Source organism: Halichoerus grypus, chromosome 11 (genome assembly GCF_964656455.1).
Source record: "Halichoerus grypus chromosome 11, mHalGry1.hap1.1, whole genome shotgun sequence".
Lineage (NCBI taxonomy): Eukaryota > Metazoa > Chordata > Mammalia > Carnivora > Phocidae > Halichoerus > Halichoerus grypus.
The window spans coordinates 40,471,574-40,493,573 of NC_135722.1; the positions used below are offsets into that span (position 1 = coordinate 40,471,574).

The window sequence follows — 22,000 nt, forward strand, 5'->3', positions numbered from 1 at the left end:
TAGCTACTCCTGCTTAATTTTGATTAGTGTTAGCAGGATAACTTTCTCCATCCCTTTACTTTTAATCTATATGTGTCTTTGTATGCAAAATGGGTTTCTTTTAAACAACATATAGTTGGGTCTTATTTTTTCATCAACTCCAACAGTCTCTATCTTTTAAGTAGTGTATTTAGACCACTGACTTTTAAGTTGATTATTATATAGTTGGATTATTATCTACCATATTTGCCATGTTTTCTATTTGTTGTCTCTATTCTTTGTTCTTATTTTTGTCTTCCACACTTTTTCTGCCTTTTGTGTGGTTTGAATTAGCACATTATATCATCCCATTTCTTTCCTTTGTTAGAATATCAATTATACTTTTTGAAAACTTTTTTTAGTGTTTATCTTAGGGTTTGCAATATGCATTTCCAACTAATCCAAGTCTACTTTCAAATAACACTGTATTTTTTCATAGGTAATGCAAGTACCTTATAACAGCAAAATATTCCTAGTTCCTCCTTCCTATTCCTTGTATCATTACTATTATTCATTTCACTTATACAAAAATATACATCTACTCTTTTGTATGGATTTATCCCAGGTATGCAAGGCTGGTTCAACATTCAAAAATCAATTAATGTAATCCATCACATTTCACACACACACACACACACACACACACACACACACACAAATAATCAAATACCTTGTTGCTATTATTATTTTGAATAAATATATTTGTTAGCTCAATTAAGAATAAAAGAAGTTTCCATTTTATCTTCATTTATTCATTCTCTAATGCTCTTCCTTTCTTTATGTAGACCTTAGATTCTGACATATCATTTTTCTTCTCTCTGAAGAACTTATTTTAACAATTCTTGAAATCCAGGTCTACTGGCAACACATTCCCTCATATTTATGAACAAAATCTTTCTTTCTTCTTTACTTTTGAAGGATAATTTTGCAGGGTATAGAATTCTAGGTAAGTGGTTTTATTTTTTTCATTCCACTCTATTCTTGCTTGCTTGGTTTCTGAAGAGGAGTCAATGTAATTCTTATCTTTGCTCTTCTATGTAGGTAAGTTGTTTCCTCCATCTTGCTTTTTTCAATTTTTTTTCTTTATCTTTGATTTGTGTAGTTTGAATATTATATACTTAGGTCTGGTGTTTTTGTTTTTACATTTTTTCTGCTTGATGTTTTCTGAGCTTCCTGGATCTGTGGTTTGGTGTCTGACATTATTTTGGGGAATTATCAGTCATTATTGCTTAAAATATTAATTCATTTTTTTAATCATTTTTCAGGTATTCCCATTACACATATCTTTAACCTTTTGTTCTCCTATATTTCTTAGATATTCTGGTCTATTTTTTTTTCCCCAGTCTTTTTATTCTTTACTTTTCAGCTTTGGAAGTTTTTATTGTCACATCTTCAAGCTCAGGGATTTCTTTCTTTAGATGTTTTTAGTCTATAAATGAACCCATCAAAAACATTCCTCATGTCTGTTACAGTGTTTTTGATCTCTAGAACTTCTTTTAGATTCTTTCTTAGAATTTCCATCTATTTCCTTACATTATCTCTTCTTGCATGTTGTCTGCTATTTCCATTAAAGCCTTTAGTATATTAATCACAGTTTTGGAAAATTCTTCATCTGACAGTGTCAACATTCCTGCCATATCTGACTCTGATTCTGATGTTTGTTCAGTCTCTTCAAACTGTATATTTTTTCCTTTTAATATGCCTTGTGATTTTGTTTTGGTTGGAATGGCAGACATGATGTATTGGATCAAAGAAACTATGGTAAATAGGCCTTTAGTAATTTAGTGGTGAGGCTTAGGGGGATGAAAAGCATTTCCTAGTCCTGTGAGTAGGCCTCAGTCTTGCCCCTGGACTGTGAACTTCACCAGTGCTTCTTATCAGTACCACCCCACCTCTTTAGGTGGGATACTTTGGCTGGAGTTGGGTATTCTCCTTCTTCTACATGGCTAGAGGAAATTGGAGTTAGGTATTTCACTTCCCCAGGTAGGTTAGGTTCTGATAAAATCCTACCATGTTAGATTGTGGTCAAATAGTTTCTTCTAAGGACAGGTCTTGTTAAGAAGAACAGAATGCTCTGGTGCATTTCAAAATGATTTCTTTTTTCTTCCCCTCCAAAGGGGATTATTTTCTGATTCTCACTGTGAGGACCTGATAGAGCACCTTGAGGTAAAACTCACAAAAGTGTGGGGGTCCCTATTACTGGGTCTCCTTGGAGTTTTTAACTTTCTTGCCCACCATGAGCCTTTAGCAATTTGTCAATTATAGTTCAAGTTTTCCTACATAGCTACTGGTTCTTATGGAAGTTTCTGTTCATGGGTTTTTGTTCCAGTAATGTGATTCTCTATATCTACTTGTCTTTCTCTCTAATACTTGGAACAGTGATTTGCTATATGACCTAATTTCTCTGATGGATCTCCAAAGAGTTGTTGATTTTTCAGTTTTTGCATCTTTTTAATTGTCATTAGAACACAGTGGGAACTTCTAAGCTCCTTAAATGCCAAACTGGACACCAGAAGTTGGCCATGTATACATTTGTTTCTTTTTATTATCTTAGTTCTCTACTTAGGATCACCAGGATAATGTTGAATAGAAGGGTAATAGTAGATATTTTTGTTTTATTTTTGAACTTAGAAGAAAGCATTCAGTATTTCACCACTACTAATGATATTTGCTGTGGGTGTATGATCAAGATAAGGAAGTGCTCACCTATTCCTAGATTGCCAAAGTTCTTTGTTTATTTTTAAATCATGGATGGGTACTGAATGTTATAAAGTGTTTTCTCTGCATCTATTGTAATGATCATATAATTTTTTCACCTTTATTATAAGGTACATTATACTGATGTTTGAATCTTTAAGTAACTTTGCATTCCTGTAATAATTTCTACTTGGCCTTTTTCTATATATTGTTGGATTATATTTGCTAATATTTTATTGAGGATTTTTGCATCTATGCTTATGAGGGACATTGGTCTGTAGGTTTCTCTTATACTGTACTTGTCAAGGTTTTTCTGGCCTCATAAAATGAAGTGTTTCCTCCTATTTTATTATCTGAAGAGTTTGCATAATATTGGTAATATTTCTTCCTTGAATGTTTGGAAAAATTCACCAGTGTGGCACTCAGGTTCTGGAGTCACCCCTGTGGGAGGGCTTTTAATTATAACCTCAATATCTTTAGCAAACATAAAACTGTTTTTTGATTTTCTATTTTAATAAGTGTATTTTTCAGGAAATGTTTCTGTTTTATCCAAATTTTCAAATTTATTAGAATAAAGTTCAATCTATCTTATTATTATCAATATCTGTAGGAATATATAGTTATGTCTCTTTTTTCATTACTGATACTAATATTTTGTTTTCTCTATTACTTGATCAGTCTTGCTGAAGGTTTATTAATTTCATTAATCTTTTCAAAGAACTATCTTTTAGTTTTGTTGATTTTTTTCTATTGGACTACAATTTTCTAGATCATTGACTTATGCTCTGAGATATATTCATCAATATCCCTTTTTGGGGGTTTATTTGGTGTATTTTTTCTAGATTAAGATGGAGCTTGGGTAATTAATTTTCAACTTTTTTGCTTTTGTAATATTTGCTTTTAAAGTTTTAGTAACTGGATTATCTGACAATTTTTGATATGTCAGATTTTTACTATAATTTGGTTCAAAATATTGTCTAATTTTTGTTGTGATTATATTTTGTGTCATAGATTGTTTAAGTGTGTTGCTTAAATCCTGATTTAGGGATTTTATAGTTATCTTCCTATTACTTATTTCTATTTGATTCTTTTGTGGTCAAAAACCATGCTTTCCATGATTTCAATTCTTTAAAATTTGCTTAGACTTGCTTTATCACTCAACATGTGGTCTATTTAAATAATTTTCCATGGGCACTTGAATAGATATATTATGTGAATTATTGGGTATAGTGTTTGATATATGACACTTAATTAATGCAAGCTAATCATGTTGTTCAAATAGGGACTTAATCTAAGATAAACAAGAGATTTTGATCAACTATATATAAGAACTGTTTTAAGAAATTAGAAAACAAGATGCACAAGACTATAATCTATGAGAGAAGTAAAACAAAGTGAGCCGTAAGATTATCCTGGCTTTCCATCTGGTGGCATTTACCAATTCTTGACGCAGGGAGAGCCAGCCAAAGTACTATAGAGAAGCCTCTACATGAACTGAGCAGTCATCAGAGTTTTGGGAAATTGTAGTGGCTATAATTTGCAGGTGGAAATCTGAGAGTGAAGGGAGCTATACAGAGAAAACTCCAAAAATCTTCTCTGGGGTCCCTTTGAATTTTTGGCTGAACACTTAGCTGCACCTAAATAGAGTTTGAATATAAGAGGCTCAGCAAAGAAAAACTACCTAGAAAAGAAAAACCATTAAACTGAAAAACTATCAGAGTTCACATATTATTGGGAGACATTATTTAAGTTCTAACTTGCTACAGGGGAGTGTCCTCATTAAACACTCAAGGCATTCAGTGGAGACCCAGAAAAGCCATACGTTTGGAATGAGAATAAATTATCCCTAGAGTTACAGGTATTCTAGGGATGCTTAGCTGGCTCAGTGGGAAGAGCATGTGACTCTTGATTTCAGGGTCATGAATTTGAGCCCCACACTGAGTGTAGAGATTACTTTAATAAATAAATAAATGAAAAAAAAAAAAGGGTAGACCCATTATTAAAAAGCTTAAAAAGAAGCCTCAAATTGATTAAGATGATCTATGAGAAAATGGATACCCATCAAAAGAAAATTCAAACCATTGAAAGGAAAAGAACAAATTCCAAATACTCAGAAATGTAATATACGTATTGTCCAGTATCCAGTAAAAATACTAGACGAATGAAAAAGCAAGAAAACATAAGCCTATAAGCATGAGAAAAATTGGTCAATAGAAAGAGGCCCAGAAATTACAGCGATGATAGAATTAATAATGGCAACGACTTTAGTATAGCTATTATAACCTGAAACCATAAATCTCCTAGAAGAAAACATAGGCAGTAATCTCTTTGACACTGGCCATAGAAACATTTTTCTAGATATGTCTCCTCAGGCAAGGGAAACAAAAGCAAAATTATTGGTACTACACCAAAGGAAAAACTTTTGTACAGCAAAGAAAACCTTCAACAAATCAAAAAGGCAACCTACTCAATGGAAGTAAGATATTTGCAAATGATATAACCAATAAGGGGCTAATATCCAAAATATATAAAGAACTTATACTGCTTAACACCAAAAAAGAAAAGAAAAGAAAAGAAAAATCCAACTAAAAATGGGTAGAGGACCTAACTAGACACTTTCCCAAAGAAGACATACAAATGGCCAACAGACACATGAAAAGATGCTCAACATCACCAATCATTAGGGAAATGCAAATCAAAACTACAATGAGGTGTCATCTTGTCAGAGTGGCTAAAATCAAAACCAAGAAGTAACAAGTGTTTGTGAAGATATGGTGAGAAAGGAACCCTCTCATACACTGTCAGTAGAAATGTAAATTGGTGCATGGAGGTTTCCCTCAAAAAATTAAAATAGAATTACCATATGATCCAGTAATTCCACTACTGTGTATTTACCCAAAGAAAAGGGAAACACTAATTCAAAAAGATATACGCACCCCTGTGTTTATTGCAGTATTGTTTATCATAGCCAAGATATGTGGAAGCAGCTCAAACATCCATCCATAGATGAATGGATAAAGAAGAAATCTTATACATATATAATAGATCTATCTATCTATCTATCTATCTATCTATCTATCTATCTATCTATCATCTATCTATCATCTATCATCTACAGTAGAATATTACTCAGCCATAAAAATGAATGAGATACTGCCATTTGCAGCAGCATGGATGGACCTAGAGGGCATAATGTTAAGTGAAATAAGTCAGTCAGAGAAAGACAAATACCATATGATTTCACTCATGTGGAATTTAGGAAACAAAACAAAACAAACAAACAAACAAAGAGAAAAGCAAAAAGTCGACTGTGGAATACAGAGAACATCTGCTGATTGTCAGAAGGAAGGTGGGTAGGGGAAGGGATAAAGGGGATTAAGAATACACTTATCTTGATGAGCACTGAGAAATATATAGAATTGTTGAATCATTATACATCTGAAAATGACACTGTATGTTAATTATACTTTGATAAAAAATTAAATAGCTATTATAAATATATTAAAGGATTTAAAGGAAAATATGAACATAATAAAGAGAAATGGAAACAATAAAAAAGAGCATATAGAAATTCAAGAAGTGAAAAATATAGTGTCTGAGATTTAAAAATAAATACCTCATAAATGTAAATGCAAACAATTAACTGTGGATGAAAAGATAAGTGACACTAAAGACAGGGCAATCAAAGCCATCCAAACAGAAGCACAGGGAGAAAAAAAAATGAACAAAGCCTCATAGCTTATGAGAAATAATGATGTACCATATGTGCAATTAGATACTTAAAGGTGATAGACACCCCCCAAAAAAGTGTGTGTGTGTGTGTGTGTGTGTGTGTATTTGAAGAAATAATGGCTGAAAAAATTCCAAATTTGTCAAAAAATATAAACGTCCAGATTCGAGGATAAAGACAAAGAAAAATGTATATCAAAGCACACCAAAATCAAATTGCTAAAAACTAACAAAAGAGAATCTTAAAAATGACCAAAGACACATTGTTTATAGCAGTACAAAGAGAGTATCCCTGACTTCACATCAGAAAAAATACAAGTCAGGAATATTACAATGACATCTTTTAGAGTCCTAAAGGAAGAAAAAAAATTTTTAACCTAGAATTCATTATTTAGCAAAAATATTCTTAAAAAATTTAGATGAAATAAAGATATTGCAGACCAACAAAAGTTCAGGAAATTAACTGCCAGTAGATTTTCACCACAGAAACATTTAAAGCAGTTTTGTCAGGCTGAAGGAAAATAGAAATTTAGATTTTAAAAAAGAAATGAGGAGTACTGGAAATGGTATATCTGAAGGCAAAGATAAAAGACATTTGTAATTTTAATAATTTAGTTATAATCAACTTTATAGCAAAAACAGTAACAATGTGTTATGAAGTTTATAACATAAAAGTAATATGTATGACAACAATAACACAAAAGATGGGGGGCAGTTTTAAGTTTCTTACATTGTATTTGAAGTAGTATATAATTTGTTCATAGATTGTTCTGAGTAAGGATATGTATTGAAAATCTTTTGCAGATAATTTTTTTTTAAGATTTTATTTATTTTTTTTAAAGATTTTATTTATTTATTTGACAGAGAGACACAGCGAGAGAGGGAACACAAGCAGAGGGAGTTTGAGAGGGAGAAGCAGGCCTCCCGTGGAGCAGGTAGCCCGATGCGGGGCTCGATCCCAGGACCCTGGGATCATGACCTGAGCCGAAGGCAGATGCTTAATGACTGAGCCACCCAGGCACCCCTTTAAGATTTTATTTTTAAGTAATCTCCACACCCAACATGGGGCTTGAACTTACAACCCCAAGATCAAGAGTTGCCTGCTCTACTGACTGAGCCAGCCAGGTGCTCCATATATTGAAAATCTTTGATTAGCCATTAAAATAATGAAACAAAGATATAGGTAATAAATCAATAGAGAAGATAAATGAAATTCTAAAAAAATCAATTAATTAAAAGTCAGGAAAAGAGGACAAAAGGAACAAAATATAGATAAAAAATATAGAAAACATAGCAAGATGGTAGACTTAACCTCTATTAAGAATAATTACATTAAATGTAAATGGACTGATTGTAATAATTTTGCAAGGTAAAGATTATCAGATTGTATTTAAAAAGATTTAACTAATATACTGACTATAAGAAATACAGTGAATATAAAGATGTAAATAGGTTAAAAGTAGAAGGGTGGGCAAAGATACACTATACAAACACTGGTGGTAAGAAAGCTGAAGTGGCTATAATAATATAAGAGTAGACTTCAGAAAAAGAAATATTACAGAGATAAAGAAAAATATTTCATAATGCTTAAAGAGTCAATTCATCAAGGAGACATAAAATTCCTAAATATAAAGAGGTTCAAAATACATGAAGCAAAGGTTGACAGAACTGGAAGGAAAAAACAAAGAGATATATAATGCAATTGTTGTTGGAGATTTCAATAATCATCTTTCAGAATTTGAAGGGAAAAAAACCAAACAAACAAAAATCCAAAGACCTGAACAACCCTATCGATCAACTTAGGCTAATTCACACTGATAGAGCACTATAGTAAAAAACTGCAGAATAATTGTTCTTTTCAAATGAATATGGAACATCTCACAAGATAAACATATGTTGGGCCATAAACCAAGTCAAAATAAATACAAAGAGTTTGAAATTATGTAGGGTATATTCTCTGACCGTAATGGGAATAAATTGCAAATAGATAACAAAAGGAAATTTTAGAAATTCCCAAATATTTGGCAATTAAACCATATACTTTAAATAAGCCATATACCAAAGAAGAAAGAACAAGAAAAATTATAAAATATATTAAACTGAATGATAATGAAAACAAACCTACCAAAATATGTGGGATGAAGCTAAAACAGTACTTTAAGGGAAATGTCATAGTTTTGAAGATGCTGTTTTTTTAAGATTATTTATTTTAGAGAGAGAAAGAGATGGGGGGGCAGGAGGATGGGCAGGGACAGGGAGAAAGAGAATCTTTTATTTTTTTATTTTTTATTATTATGTTAATCACCATAGATTACATCATTAGTTTTTGATGTAGTGTTCCATGATTCATTGTTTGCGTATAACACCCAGTGCTCCATGCAGAATGTGCCCTCTCTAATATCCATCACCAGGCTAACCCATCCCCCCACCCCCCTCCCCTCTAGCAGACTCCCCACTGAGTATGGAGTCCGACCCTGTGTGGCTTGATCCCAGGACCCTGAGATCATGACCTGAGCTGAAATCAATAGTCGGATATTCAACTGACTGAGCCACCCAGGTGCCCCTAAATATATTAAAAGTAATACAGGATTATAATTGACTCAAGCTAAATACAGTAAAAATCCAAGGTCTTTTTTTTTTTTTTTTTTGGACAGACAACCTGATTCTAAAATTTATATGGAAATGCAAAGGACCTAAGAGAGCCAAAATAAATTTAAAATAGAAGAACAAATTTGGAGGACTTGTTCTATGTGATTTCAAGACTTACTATAAAGCTACAATAATCAAAACAGTTTGGTATGGTGTAAGGATAATGAACTGATCTATAAAACAGAACAAAGAATCTAGAAATAGACCTACACACACAGAATAAGTCAAAGTGGATTTTAGAAGAAAACACAGGAGAATAACTTTGTGATCTCGGTGGAGGCAAAGATTCTTTAGATGGTACCAAGAAAACACTGCTCATAAAGAAAAACTTAGTAATTGGATAGCATCAAAGTAAATGACTATTGCTCCTCAAAATACACCTTGTGAAAATAAAAAGGCATACTGCAGACCAGGTAAAAATATTTACAATACATCTATCTGACAAAAGATTTACATAAATAACTCAACTATATGTTTATAATATGTAATATAAATACACATATATATAACATATAAATGTGTAGTTTATAAAATATGTTTAAATATATAAATTACTCTTAAAACTCACTAAGGCAAAACTAGAATGACTATAATTAACATACTAAGAAGTGTTAATAAGAAAATAAAGCAACTAGAAATCTCATACTTTGTTGGTAGAAGTGTAAAGTTATGTAATCACTTTGGAAAACTTTTTGACAGTTTCTTATAAAGTCAGGCACAGGGGCGCTTGGGTGGCCCAGTTGGTTAAGCCTCTGACTCTCGGTTTTGGTTCAGGTCATGATCTCCCGGTTGGAGATCTAACCCCCCAATGGGCCCAGTGCTCAGTGCAGAGTCTGCTTGAGATTCTTCCCCCCCCCCAGCCTCTGCTCCTCCCCCTGCTCACTCTCTCTCTCTCTAAATTAAATACATAAATAAAATCTTAAAAAAAATAAATTCAGGCACAAAACAGCCCTACTTTTAGAAGAAATTCCATTTTTAGAGGGAAAAAAAGACATATTAATAAAAAGATTATGAATGAGTTTTTCTATTAGCCTTACTTCTAATAGCTCAAAACTGGGAAAAACCCTCATGTCCATAAACAGATAAATGGTTAAACAAGTGGTGTGTTTATACAATGGAAATCTACCCATTAACAAAAATGACCAAATTGCTAACACATGTTGCAACGTGATTGAATCTCAAAAATTTTAATTTGTATTTAAAGAAGTACCTACTGTATACTTTCATACTTTTTTTAATGAAATTCAAGAGTAGGCAAAACTATTCTGTAATAATAGAAATCAGTTCAGGGTTAGGATTATGGATCATTGAAAGATAACACAAGATAACTATTATCTTCTTTGGGGTGACAGGTACATGAATGTATAATTAGATGAAATTCATAGAATTTACATTTAAAGTGAGTGCACTTATTATATGTGTATGTTAAATTATACATCAATATGATTAATTTTAAAAAGCAAAGTAGTTCTGTTGTTGCTTGACATACACAAAAAAGTGATTTTTTTTTCAGTATATTAAGGAATTTATTTTAGTACTTACTATGTGCCGAGCTCTAGGTTAAGTATTATGGAAGAATACAAAGTGGTTTCAGAAACATTTCTTGACCATCAAGGAACTTAATATTTAGTTAGGGTAATGCAGTATGAACTTGATCGTTTACTTAATCATATGGTGGTAAAATTGATAAGTAATAGCAGTGATAGATGTAGAAAAGAGTTGTGAAGTTCAGATGTAATGAGTTGATCCATGAAGAGAATATAAAAAGCACAGTGCCTGACAGATAATATATGCTCAACAAGTTTATTTTGCTTTTTGGAGGATGTGAATTTCCAAGGCATAATTGAGGAGGTCGTATTTAATTATGTAGGCCCTGCAGAATAGGAAGGTTTTTAGAAAGCATCAAGAACTGGGGAGACATTCAGATCAGGAGGATGTCATGAGCAAAGGTAAAGTGAAAAAGCACAACTTTTGTACAAAAGAGTGATATATTTTAGTGTACTCATTTGAACAGAATGAAAAGTTTCATGTAGGAAGAATAATAGGAGGTGAATCACTAGGCCCAGATTATGGAGGGTCCTTAAAACCAATTTAAGAAGTATAACCTTATTTTAAATTTATTTTTATGAATTGCCTATAAAGAAATAAAACAGATAAGAAAGGATATTTCATCAGAAAAAACTTATTTTGTAATTAACCAGAACAATGAAGCTGTTTTGATGAACACAAAACTGAAATTGGGGCTTGCTAATTTTAGATGGGAGGTTTTTGTTGTCGTTTTTTTTTGGTTTTTGTTTTTTTGTTTTTGTTTTTGTTTTTAATGAGCCCCAGCTTCCACTTTATTTCTGCTATATTTTCTTTTGGTTGCATCGTGTTTAGAAAATCCTAATTTAGATAGCTAAATAATTGTAAATAGCAGTCCTATAACAGTTTAATCAGTTAGTTAATTAATATAGAGAGGTGGGGGAGGCACAGAGGGGGAGAGAGAAAATCCTCAAGCAGACTCCCTGCTGAGCACAGAGCCCGACAAGGGGCTCGATCTCACCACCCTGAGATCATGACCTGAGCTGAAAGCAAGAGTTAGACGCTTAACCGACTGAGCCACCCAGGTACCCCTGTAACAGTTTACTTTAAAGTTGTTACATATCTTTCAGGAAAGCAGAGGTTTATTTCAAGATTTGCATAATAAATGTTTTAACCTGGTAGTATAAGTTAATGTGTTGGTGGTTTCCAGTGTGTTGCCATTTGGAATATAACAGATATGACAGTTTTTGTTATGGTTTTCATATTGTTTGGATTTATTTTTTTTTTAGTTGCAATGGGCAGAAACCCAACTCAAACAAGCAAAAATAGGACTCTATTGGCTTACATTACCAAGAAGCTCAGGAGCAGAGTTTGGCTTTTGCTTTTTTAGATGTAAATATGCTAGTATGATGTAAAGATTTGTTTGTTTGTTTGCTTATCTTATCTTCTCTCCTGTCTGTTTTTCTTTGTATTTTTGGCTTCACTCACTCTTCATTCACGCGGGCTCTCTCCATGTGCCAGAGAAGATGGGCATGACAATCCCAGGGCTACATGCTCATAGTTTCCAACCCGAGCTTAAGAGAGCCTTTCCACATAGTTCCAGCAGAGAATTCGGATTGGGTCAAATTACTGTCCGTGTGGCTAGGGGGAACAGTAGGAGGCAGGCGGTAGAGTTCTGTGATGGGCTACTCCATCAGGACGATAGTGGTATTCAGAAACATTTCCCCCAAGAAACCAAAAAAAAGGGATGCAGGACACCAAAGTTATTGTTTCCACAGTCTAATACAGTTTCTAAAAAGCAGTTAAATATGTACTGAAAAAATGTAAAAATGAAATATTTGTAGAACCCAAAGAACAGTGCCCCGTGTTCTATCGTTTGAATACCTTAACCTTTGGCAACAGAGCAGCAGAATGTAAGGAGGGTCATGAGAGGAGGTCATGATGAGTAATAATTTTATTAATATGGACAGCCGTAGTTCCTAATGGAACATTTTTGCTCATTAAAACTGTAGTAAATTTGAGGGTGTCGTGGGCAATGAGCTACCGTGAAAAACCAAGGTCTCAGCCTACACATTTACTTCTTGTACATGAAGATAAAACCTAATAAGGGATTACTTTTTAAGTTCAATAGTATTTTTATGCAGCATCTTAACTATTCCTTAGTGGATGATATTCGGAGAAGGGAAGCTCTTAGTTCAAAGCAAGGTAAGGCATTAAGGAAAAGGCAATATGAGGGAATAGAAGGACCAGCATAACGGAGTGTGTATGGGAGAACTGGCTGTTGAAAACTATTGACTTTTCACTGCAGTACCTTGAATTTTTAGTGCCCCTCTCCAAGGAACTAGAGTGCTTCACTCTATGCCTGAAACAATAATAGATGTAATTATTCATTTCCTACAATTGATGCTGTGGTATAGAGACTATAAAACTGATGTTCAAATATGATTTAAATAGTCATTTCAGTAGAACCAGCACGGAACTGGAGTCAGGGCTCTGTCACCAACTGTTTGACCTTGGGTAAGCCAAATGACTTCCTTGTCTTGACTCTGTTTTCTCATTTCTGAAGTGAGGGTGTTGGTCTTAAGGACCACTGAAGTCTCTTTCAGCGACAGCAGTAGGCTGTGAGCCTCTGAATCACGTGCTGGATGTTTCCCTCTTTTTCTGTATTGGCATTGGTAGTAGTTGTACTTTGATGGGCAGGGGAGAGAAATTTGGTTTTGATTGATCCCTCTGATACTTTTCTAGGTGCTAAGCAACCTTGGAAAGCAGATGAAACATATACCTCTTACCTGCATAGAACAATGTGACTTCCATGAATGTATGTTAAGTGCCAATTTTATAGGATTCCCATAAAAAATTATCAAAGACTTTGGTAGATAAAAACAGTGCAAAGAGAGAATATTGCACCTAATGCAATGATGTCTGTATGTGTATTTCTGTCAGGTTTCAAGTGTGGATCTTTTTCTCCCTTATGAATATGCCAAAATCTTGCATCTAACAGTTCTAATGACATTTCCAAAGCTCCCTTTGACACACACACACATACATACACACTCACAGTATATTATCTAGTAAAGTGGCTGTGGAATTAACATTTTTTCCTGGAAGGAAAAATATCTGATTTAATGACCAAATCATTTTAAGGCAGCACAACAGAATTTCACAGGAACTAAATCTATTTCTTCACACCGATCATGCATGTTTTACTCAAGCATTGAGTCATTAGCATGTTTATAATGGTTCTAATTTAGCACAACATTTTCTGAATTTTATCCTTGAGTCATTTACAAATTGTTCATATTGAATAAACAAAGGAAACAGATTGCATTTTATACTTAGTAATTTATCTGAAAGAAGAGGGGAGGGTTAATTGTTTGAAAGTTTTGGTCTGTTTGGGGAAGTGAGCCTGCTTTTTCATGGCTAGGCATAAATGCCATTTCTCATATTTTCTGGGATGGTGGGGGTGCGATGGAGGAGGAAAATGAAAAATTAGGACCAGGACAAGATTGGCCACTCCCAGAGGGGAGTGCAGAGCAAAAGGGGAGCTGGCACGAGATTATCCAAAACAGTTGGTGCATTCCTTAATGATCAAGTGCTTGAGAAGCCCAGCTCTTCCTGGCAGAGCATCTGTGTTGATGTTTCTATCATTGCCCTGCTGTATGGGAAAGGCATGCTTTCTCTTGCTGCTTGGCTAAAAATAGGATGGAATATAGCATTGTATGAGATATTTTAAGATAGCAAAAACATTTAAGAGGTTAAAGGTTTGGCTTTTGGATCAAAAAAGATCAGTGATATAACTCGTGTTTCTTGCAGACTGAATTTTATCCAGAGTTTGTCAGTGATTCGAACTCTCTGTTAGGCAAGTTATTCTAGGTTCATTTGGTGCAGTCTGAAAAACCCATTCTGCAGTCTTTTCTGCCAGCTTCCCAGCATGAAGAGCAGGCCTGAAACAGCCTCTATTTATACCCCCTTATTCGTATTTGGAAGATCAGTTGTTTCATTGGAGAGAGGGGGAGAGAGAGAGAGAGAGAGAGAGAGAGAGAAGGACAGCACGAGCAGTCGTCAGGGAGTGTGCTTTGTACGTTATAGTGACTTCAAAATAAAACTGGCACATTTTAGTGTCTAATTATTTTTAGTGAGCTTGGAGGGTTTTAATTAAAATTTAAGAGTGCTCTTCAAGCTCTCCAAGCTCCAATTTTATCCCACTGTATTGTGGAGCACTTGTCACTGTGGAAAAATGTACAGTAACTGGCATGTGCGTCTCTGTTTCCTAATGAAAAATGTGGGATGGATGAGCAGCAGGAGTATAAATACATATAGAGTCAGAACTAGTTGTAAACCAAGGTCAAGGTACTTTTGATAAGTTATCATTGTTCTTGAATACACAGAAGATTTATTGCATTTGAAATGTATGATTCTTATGGTAAAAATAAAAGGAATTGATTTAATATTCTCTTAAAAGAGTTAATAAAGCAGGAGGAAATCTGCATTCTGGGGTAGCAGTCATTGTTTTTCCTCCTAAAATATTTTAAAGATATTTTTCATGTCATGTTTCTAATGTTTTAGCATTTATAACTTTATCACTTTGAGGCAAAAGGAATAGTGTTTACTCACAGGTGAATTGTTTTAAAGTACCTGTGTCCTAAAAATATTTCCCGTTATTCTTTCCTATTCCCCCATGCCTTAGTTTTATCAATGATTTATTTATTTGCCCTCTTTGACACATTTTAAATAATGTGCAGAATAGGAGTTAATACTGCTGTGGCTTTGTTTAATTAGGAATAATTTTAAATTGTTCCTAAAATATTATCATACAGGTTAGGAAATAAATATCTCACATACTCTCGCTTCAAATTTCTCTTGTATGGTGAAATTAATTGTTAGCATAATAAAACATTCTTGACTCACCTGGCCTGAAAACTAGATACTTAGGAAGCAGAAACGTTGCTTTGCAATCCATTATGCAGGATATTTATTAAAAATTATCTCTGAATTGTTTTTACTTTTTTCTTTAGAAAACGTTTCTTGAAAAACTTAAATTGCAAAGGAAAAGAGAAAAACCAAAAACTATGTGGCTGAGAATTAATTTTAACATGTCAAAACCTTTTACATCCTTGATTAAAATATAAGCAAGAATTGAAGTCCAGCTCTTGATTTTTGAGTCTTGTTTTGATCACATTATTTACAAAAATTAGACAAGATAAATGTAATAAAGTCCTGCATTTCACTGAATATGTATTAGTTTATGGACACTACTTCTTTCAAAGTAAGATGAATGAAATTAGGCATTTTCCACTTTTATGCTGAAATATAATGGCTTACATTCTTTTTAATGTGTACATATCATGGTGACATTTTTTTTTTTAAATCTCGGAATGTTGTGGTTCTTTCACTTAATTTCCAAAAAGTATGTAGTTCCTCTCCTATTTTTTTAGCTGAAGACAACTCAGTGAAAATACTAAAATTTGAATAATCAAACTCAGATAGTAAAATATGTATATATTATTTCATGTTTTGGGAACTGCGGAACTACTGTAAGTATATTAGTTGTTTTCAAGTCAATTGTCTAAAACTTAATTTTCTGTATAAAATAATCCAAGAATATCTAAGTGATGTTCAGTCCTTTTATTCCATTTGGAATCCTCCATGACTACTCAGTCCCGTGTACATAATACAAACTGGGCTTCTTACCTTATTCTGACCTCTTTGGTTTTTGCATTTGTGCGTGATCAGAATGGAGTAAAGTCTGATCTGATCAATTACCTCTCTACGCTAGTGTCCTGTTAATGTAGTTGAGGGATGTGCCACACAGAGGATGAATACTTGCTTTTAATTTGCACCCTTAGCTGGATATTGTTGAGTGGGAAATCTGAAAATATAAATTTTCATTTACAACCTTATCTATTACCTATTTCCTCATTCCAAGTCAGAAACCTGTTGGTGGTGGCAGTGGTGCCCTTCACCTGTGTGGTACTTGTGAACAGTCTGTATCTTCTGGCCTTTCTCCCCTCGTCTTACTTGTTTCCCATTATAGTATGGAGCATGCTTAACACTAATTGTGGCATGTCCTTTGAGGTTTGGCAGTCAGATAATTAGGTGAGAAAGCTGAGAGTTTTTCAAGAGACTTCCTGAGTTTTGAATCCTCCTGGAATCTCTTAGAATTGAGATTAAATTGGTAAGGCTGTAGGCAATGACTTCTGTTGTCCTGTAGTTAAAGGCAATCAGTGATTGTTATTAAATATTTTCATGAGTTATAAATATAGACAAGGAAAGCCTGCTTTATTTTTTTTCCCCTCAGTTTCTTCTACCGAAATGGGAACTCGTATTAACTAGATTAACTCAGCATTATGGTGAGGATTAATTTTTTAATAGGAATGTGAAATGCTTTGATGTAATTAACCATTTTATTAATGAGTAGCTTTTATGTGAAGCTGTGTACACATGGTCTGATTTATGTTTGAAGTGTGTGTTCCTGTTGTCCATACAGTTCTATTTTTCTCCCATGAAGCTTCAGCATTCTTTTCCTGGAGCTCTGAAAGATTTCAGGTCTATTTATAGAAATGAGAGACATATTTTAGCCTGTTTTACATTTAGTGTGTATCTAATCCTAGTTTATGAACTTGCTCTGAATTTGTGATCATTACTAGTAAATTGGGCTTTTGTCTTTTACTATTATAATATATGCTCTCAACTCAAATTTGAACCAAACAAATTATGCTTTAGCATTTATATCAGTGATTATCAGTTTAATGCAATGTTACAACATGTATGAAAGGGTTAAAAGAAAAAGCACTAACAAAACTGGGTAGGATAGGAACTTGAAGACATTTTGTTGATTATTCTTATCCATGATCTGCTGTTATATTGATCTCTCTCAGAAATTGAAACCCGATTTGGGAAAAACTAATCTCTGTTAGGCATGGCTTTGAGGATTTACTTCTTAACTCCCCAATTTAGTCTTATCATTTTTATTACTTTAGCATAAAAGCAAAATATGTATAGAACAAAGTACATACCTTGTTTCTGAATTTAAAATAAAAGTAGCAAGAGACCATTTTGGAAATTAAATGCAAACTGATATATGCATATGCACATAGGTCCTTTTGGAAGATCACTCAGTATCCAGTTTTTAATTATGGTAGTAGATCACTTGTTGAAGCCTAAAAAAATAATTAATAGGAAAGAATAGAAGAAAAGGAGGAAGGAAAGATAGAGGGAAGAAGGAAGGGAACAGGCAGTGAGATTTCACTTAATAGAATCAAGCTGACTTCTATTTAGAAAGAACTTTAGCTTCTGTGATAACGAGCTAGTATGGTTGGTGTTCTTCGTCAGCCATTTCACGACACACTGATCTGGATTCCATCCATTCCTGATTGATTGATCATGTCATGGACAAATGTTAATTGTTCTCGCCAATACTTTCTAACGATGCAATGGTCTTCTCATCTCTTACCCAGGGCTCACCGTCTTTTTCTAAAGCTTATCTAGTTTCTAAAACCCTTTAGATCCATCTTGACCTTAATGTCATTCTGAAAAATTCAAGGAGGATTTAGAAGTTGGAGAAAAAAAATGAAAGGGAAAATGCTAAAGAGATAGGTACTGATATGGGAGAAGAAAGGCATTTGGAATTGGAGTAACTATTTTAAATATAATTTTAAAAAGAAGTTATCAGAGTTTTGACACTTGGAATGTTAAAGTTTAATGGGAGTATGCTTTGCACTGAGGATTTAGTATTTAAATCTGCATTCCCTTTTGGAAGCATGGCTTATTTGTTAAGATTTGAAGTTTAACAGATATATATAAATAGTTGTAAGCAGTAGCTCTAGTTGCAAACCCATCTGAATAGAGACAAAAAAATAACTCATTGAGAAAAATTTGCTAATTATTAGGACATTGTAAAATTTAAATTTCTGTAACCTTTGTGAATCTTTATAGAAACAACTAGAATCACTCTCTATAATTTAGTATGTTACTTGGATATGCAATAGGGCAAGTAGTGTTAACTTAGTATTTCCTTTATAAGACTATATATCCCTTTCTATATAAGAGAAAACTTTCAGTAGTTTTTATTACTGAGGGACAGAGAACATCTTGACTTTATTTTCTTTGAATTTTTCTCTAAGTGGGTATTTTACAAAAATTGCCATATATTATTTCTTTTCTTAAGGACTAAGGGTTTACACTTTGGTTTCTTCTCCCTTGAAGATTTGTCATTCTTCCTTGAAGAGCACATGAATTTTGCTTAGACTTAAAAAAATATCACCTGGATTAAAAGGAACAACATCTAAACTTAAACCTATCATAGGAAAGAGCCCCCTTTTCTGTCCTGTCAGTCTAAGAAATGATAAATGTGACTGAATATTAATAGAATTATATTTATAATACCAAGATAAAATTATTAAGCATTATCTTTTTTTCCTGGGAATAGTTCAAATAACCTTCTGGTAAAAATAAATTTAGTTGTGGTATTTTGTGATAGATACAGTAATATAATTGTCTGTATCCTAGGGTTAAAACAACAATGAAAAATAGCTTTGATCATTTTTAAATGAGAGAGTTTCTCCATAAACTGGCTTTTTGGATTTGTAATATTTTAATACTTAAAAAATACATATGTAATATTTTTAATACTTATTATTTTTTACTCTAATAGATTCCTCCTGCATGGAAAAACTACTTTCAAAAGATTGGAAGGAAAAAATGGAAAGACTAAATACCAGTGAACTTCTTGGAGAAATTAAAGGTACACTATATGAAATATCAAACATGTCAGTGGAGAGAATGTTATTTTGTATAACAACATGCTTGCTGATCTCTGTACCCTAATATTAAATTCTTACCTCTAACATTTGTTTATATATGGAGGGTAAATATATAGTGTGTCCTTGAACTTTTATTCTTTATAATGTTTAGAGAATGAAATTTTTCCTTCTCTTTTTATTAGTCTATAAACATATAAATTATAAGATAAGTTGCTTCATTAATTTACTTAACAGAAAGGTATGAAAAAGAAACAAATGTCAAAAGATGAAGAGCAAATTAAGTTAAAGATAATTTTAGTCTTTCCTCTTGAAATCATAATAATGTCTTAATTTATGAATCCAAATCATTAATTTGAATTTCTTCTGGTCAAAAAGGGTCAAGGGTAGCACCTATAAAAACAAGTTTATAGAATGTGGTTGTACATAATAGTTTATGGGTGGATTCTGAGGCTCGGTTACCTTTTTCAAGTCCTGGCTCTGTCACTTACTAGCTGAGTGACTTTGGGCAAGTCACTGAAGTTTTCTATGTTTCAAATTCCTTGTATCTAAAATGGGAGAGTGAGAGTTTCTACCTCATAGGCTCATTAAGAGGATTAATATAAGTAAAGCTTTTAGAACAATTCCTGGCACTTAGAAAACACTCATGAGGTTAAATTGTGGTCACTGTTTTTATTAAGATAACCATAGGATCATACGTTGATTAATCTCAAGCAGATTTCATAGGATTTAACTTTTCATGACCTCTGACCCTGATGAGGATGAGCATCTTTAGTTCTGAAGATGTGTGATTGATGCTATTATTTTGAAACATGTTAAGAACCATTACAAAATTAAGTTTCCTTATCAGTCAGGAAGTTCTTCTTCTTCCCTAAATCTCTCTTGTTGATGCTTTTGTGGAGAAGAAGTACTGTATTACTAGTTTTGGTATCATGAATAGAATCCATGGTCATTAATTCTATCAGTTGTCTCTTATAGAGAGACTCTTTTCACTCTGATTTGCACTAACAATTTGGGAATTTACATTAGTTTTCTGAAGTTACAAACAACTTCAGGAGAATCTTTCTATTGGTCATGGATAATGTCTCATTTAAGATAAACATCTGGCAATTACTATCTGGTGAAAATGTTATTTTTAATTTATTGCAGAAAATTGTCTAGTGTTCAGGGATGGTGTGTTCAATTCAAATGAAGACAAAAGGAAGTCATCTCTTTCCCAGGAAATGATTAATAACTCATTCCATTAACTAATATAGTATTAAAATTAAGTGGAAATTGGATATTATTTTGAATCTCACTGCTTCTGTGCTGTACTCATAAAGGCCATTTGCTATTTTGGGGGAAAAAAAACTTAACTTATAACTGACGGGTAGAAAGAAAGTCATTAGTGACATATTCTCTATCCAGCTGCAATAACATGTTGTGTGCTACTTTGTACGTCATTCTGTGTTTTCTATCCTTTCCAAAGTCATTGGTTTTACAACAGTGAGAACAGAAATGGTTTGTGCATAGGCAAGCTTTTGCCAGCATGAATGATGGGGGTCTTGCTTTTTCTTAGTAACATGGAAGCTAACATTTTATTATGTTATGATTCAGCATCAAGTTTTTATGCTTTGGGTTATCTCCTCCCCCTTGACCCCCTTTCCATCTTTCTTTATTTTTCATTCTGATTATGAATTTATAATGTGAAAACTGTACTAGCCTGAGATGGTCAAAATGTCTAAATCTTGAAAGCAAAAACACATACAAAATTAGGCTTTTCAAATTCTTTCACTTTTTTTCTGGATTCTTTATGTGATATGTGAACTTTGTGTGCTGCTCTCAGTTTTATAAGCATAGGAGGTAAGGTTCTTATTAAAATTTTCATTTTGATTTACTCTACATAATTGTCTCTTTTTACAACCTAGTATTTTGTCACCATAAGTATTATACAGAAAGCATGCCAATAATATAATAAGAACTGACATGAAATTTAGTTTAAGTTGTATTCAGATAGCTTGATTCAACCACTGCTAAAACTTAACATGCATTTTTAGTCTAGGTGAGATCAGGCCAGTTAGTTATTATCCACCTAAATTAGTTATAATTATTCTGAAATTTTAGAGTGGTTTAAATACTACCCCAAGAAATACATTCTATTGTGGGTTATCAGTATTTTATATCTCAAGCACTGTGCATTTTTCATACCTCTTATTTTTCCCTCATTACATATTTAGTGTAAAAAATATAGAAATACAAAATAAAATTAATTAATTAATTAATTCTACCTATATTATGTTGTTTGTCCTTTCCATTTTAATTAATACATGTATTTGTTAAATTTTTTTTCCTTAAAATTAGAATCATCCTTTTACTACCCTTTTATAAGCTATTCTTCCCACTTAATGATATATTGTGAATTTCTCTGTGATTAAGTCATCTAAAATGCTATTTTTATTTACAGAAAATATTGCATAAAGTCAGGTTCTCATAATTTAACTGAGTCTTTTATTCAACATTTGAATAGTTTTTTATTATTTGTTATTATAAAGAAAAACTTGAATATGGATAACTTTTTAATAATTTTCGGTATTAATTAGTGGTTATTTTCTTAGGATATATTCCTAAGAAGTGAGATCCGTGGG

At 32.9% G+C, this 22,000-nt stretch overlaps 1 protein-coding gene across 16 annotated transcripts in view; it reads left to right on the forward strand.

Moving 5' to 3' along the window:
* SOX6 (SRY-box transcription factor 6) overlaps positions 1–22,000 on the forward strand; it is a 605,015-nt gene that overhangs the window by 341,109 nt on the left and 241,906 nt on the right. For all 16 annotated transcript variants that reach the window (XM_078058353.1, XM_078058351.1, XM_078058356.1 and 13 more), the window contains one exon: positions 19,271–19,360. In XM_078058353.1, the coding sequence (XP_077914479.1) occupies positions 19,271–19,360 (90 nt within the window). The remainder of the gene's footprint in view (positions 1–19,270; positions 19,361–22,000) is intronic.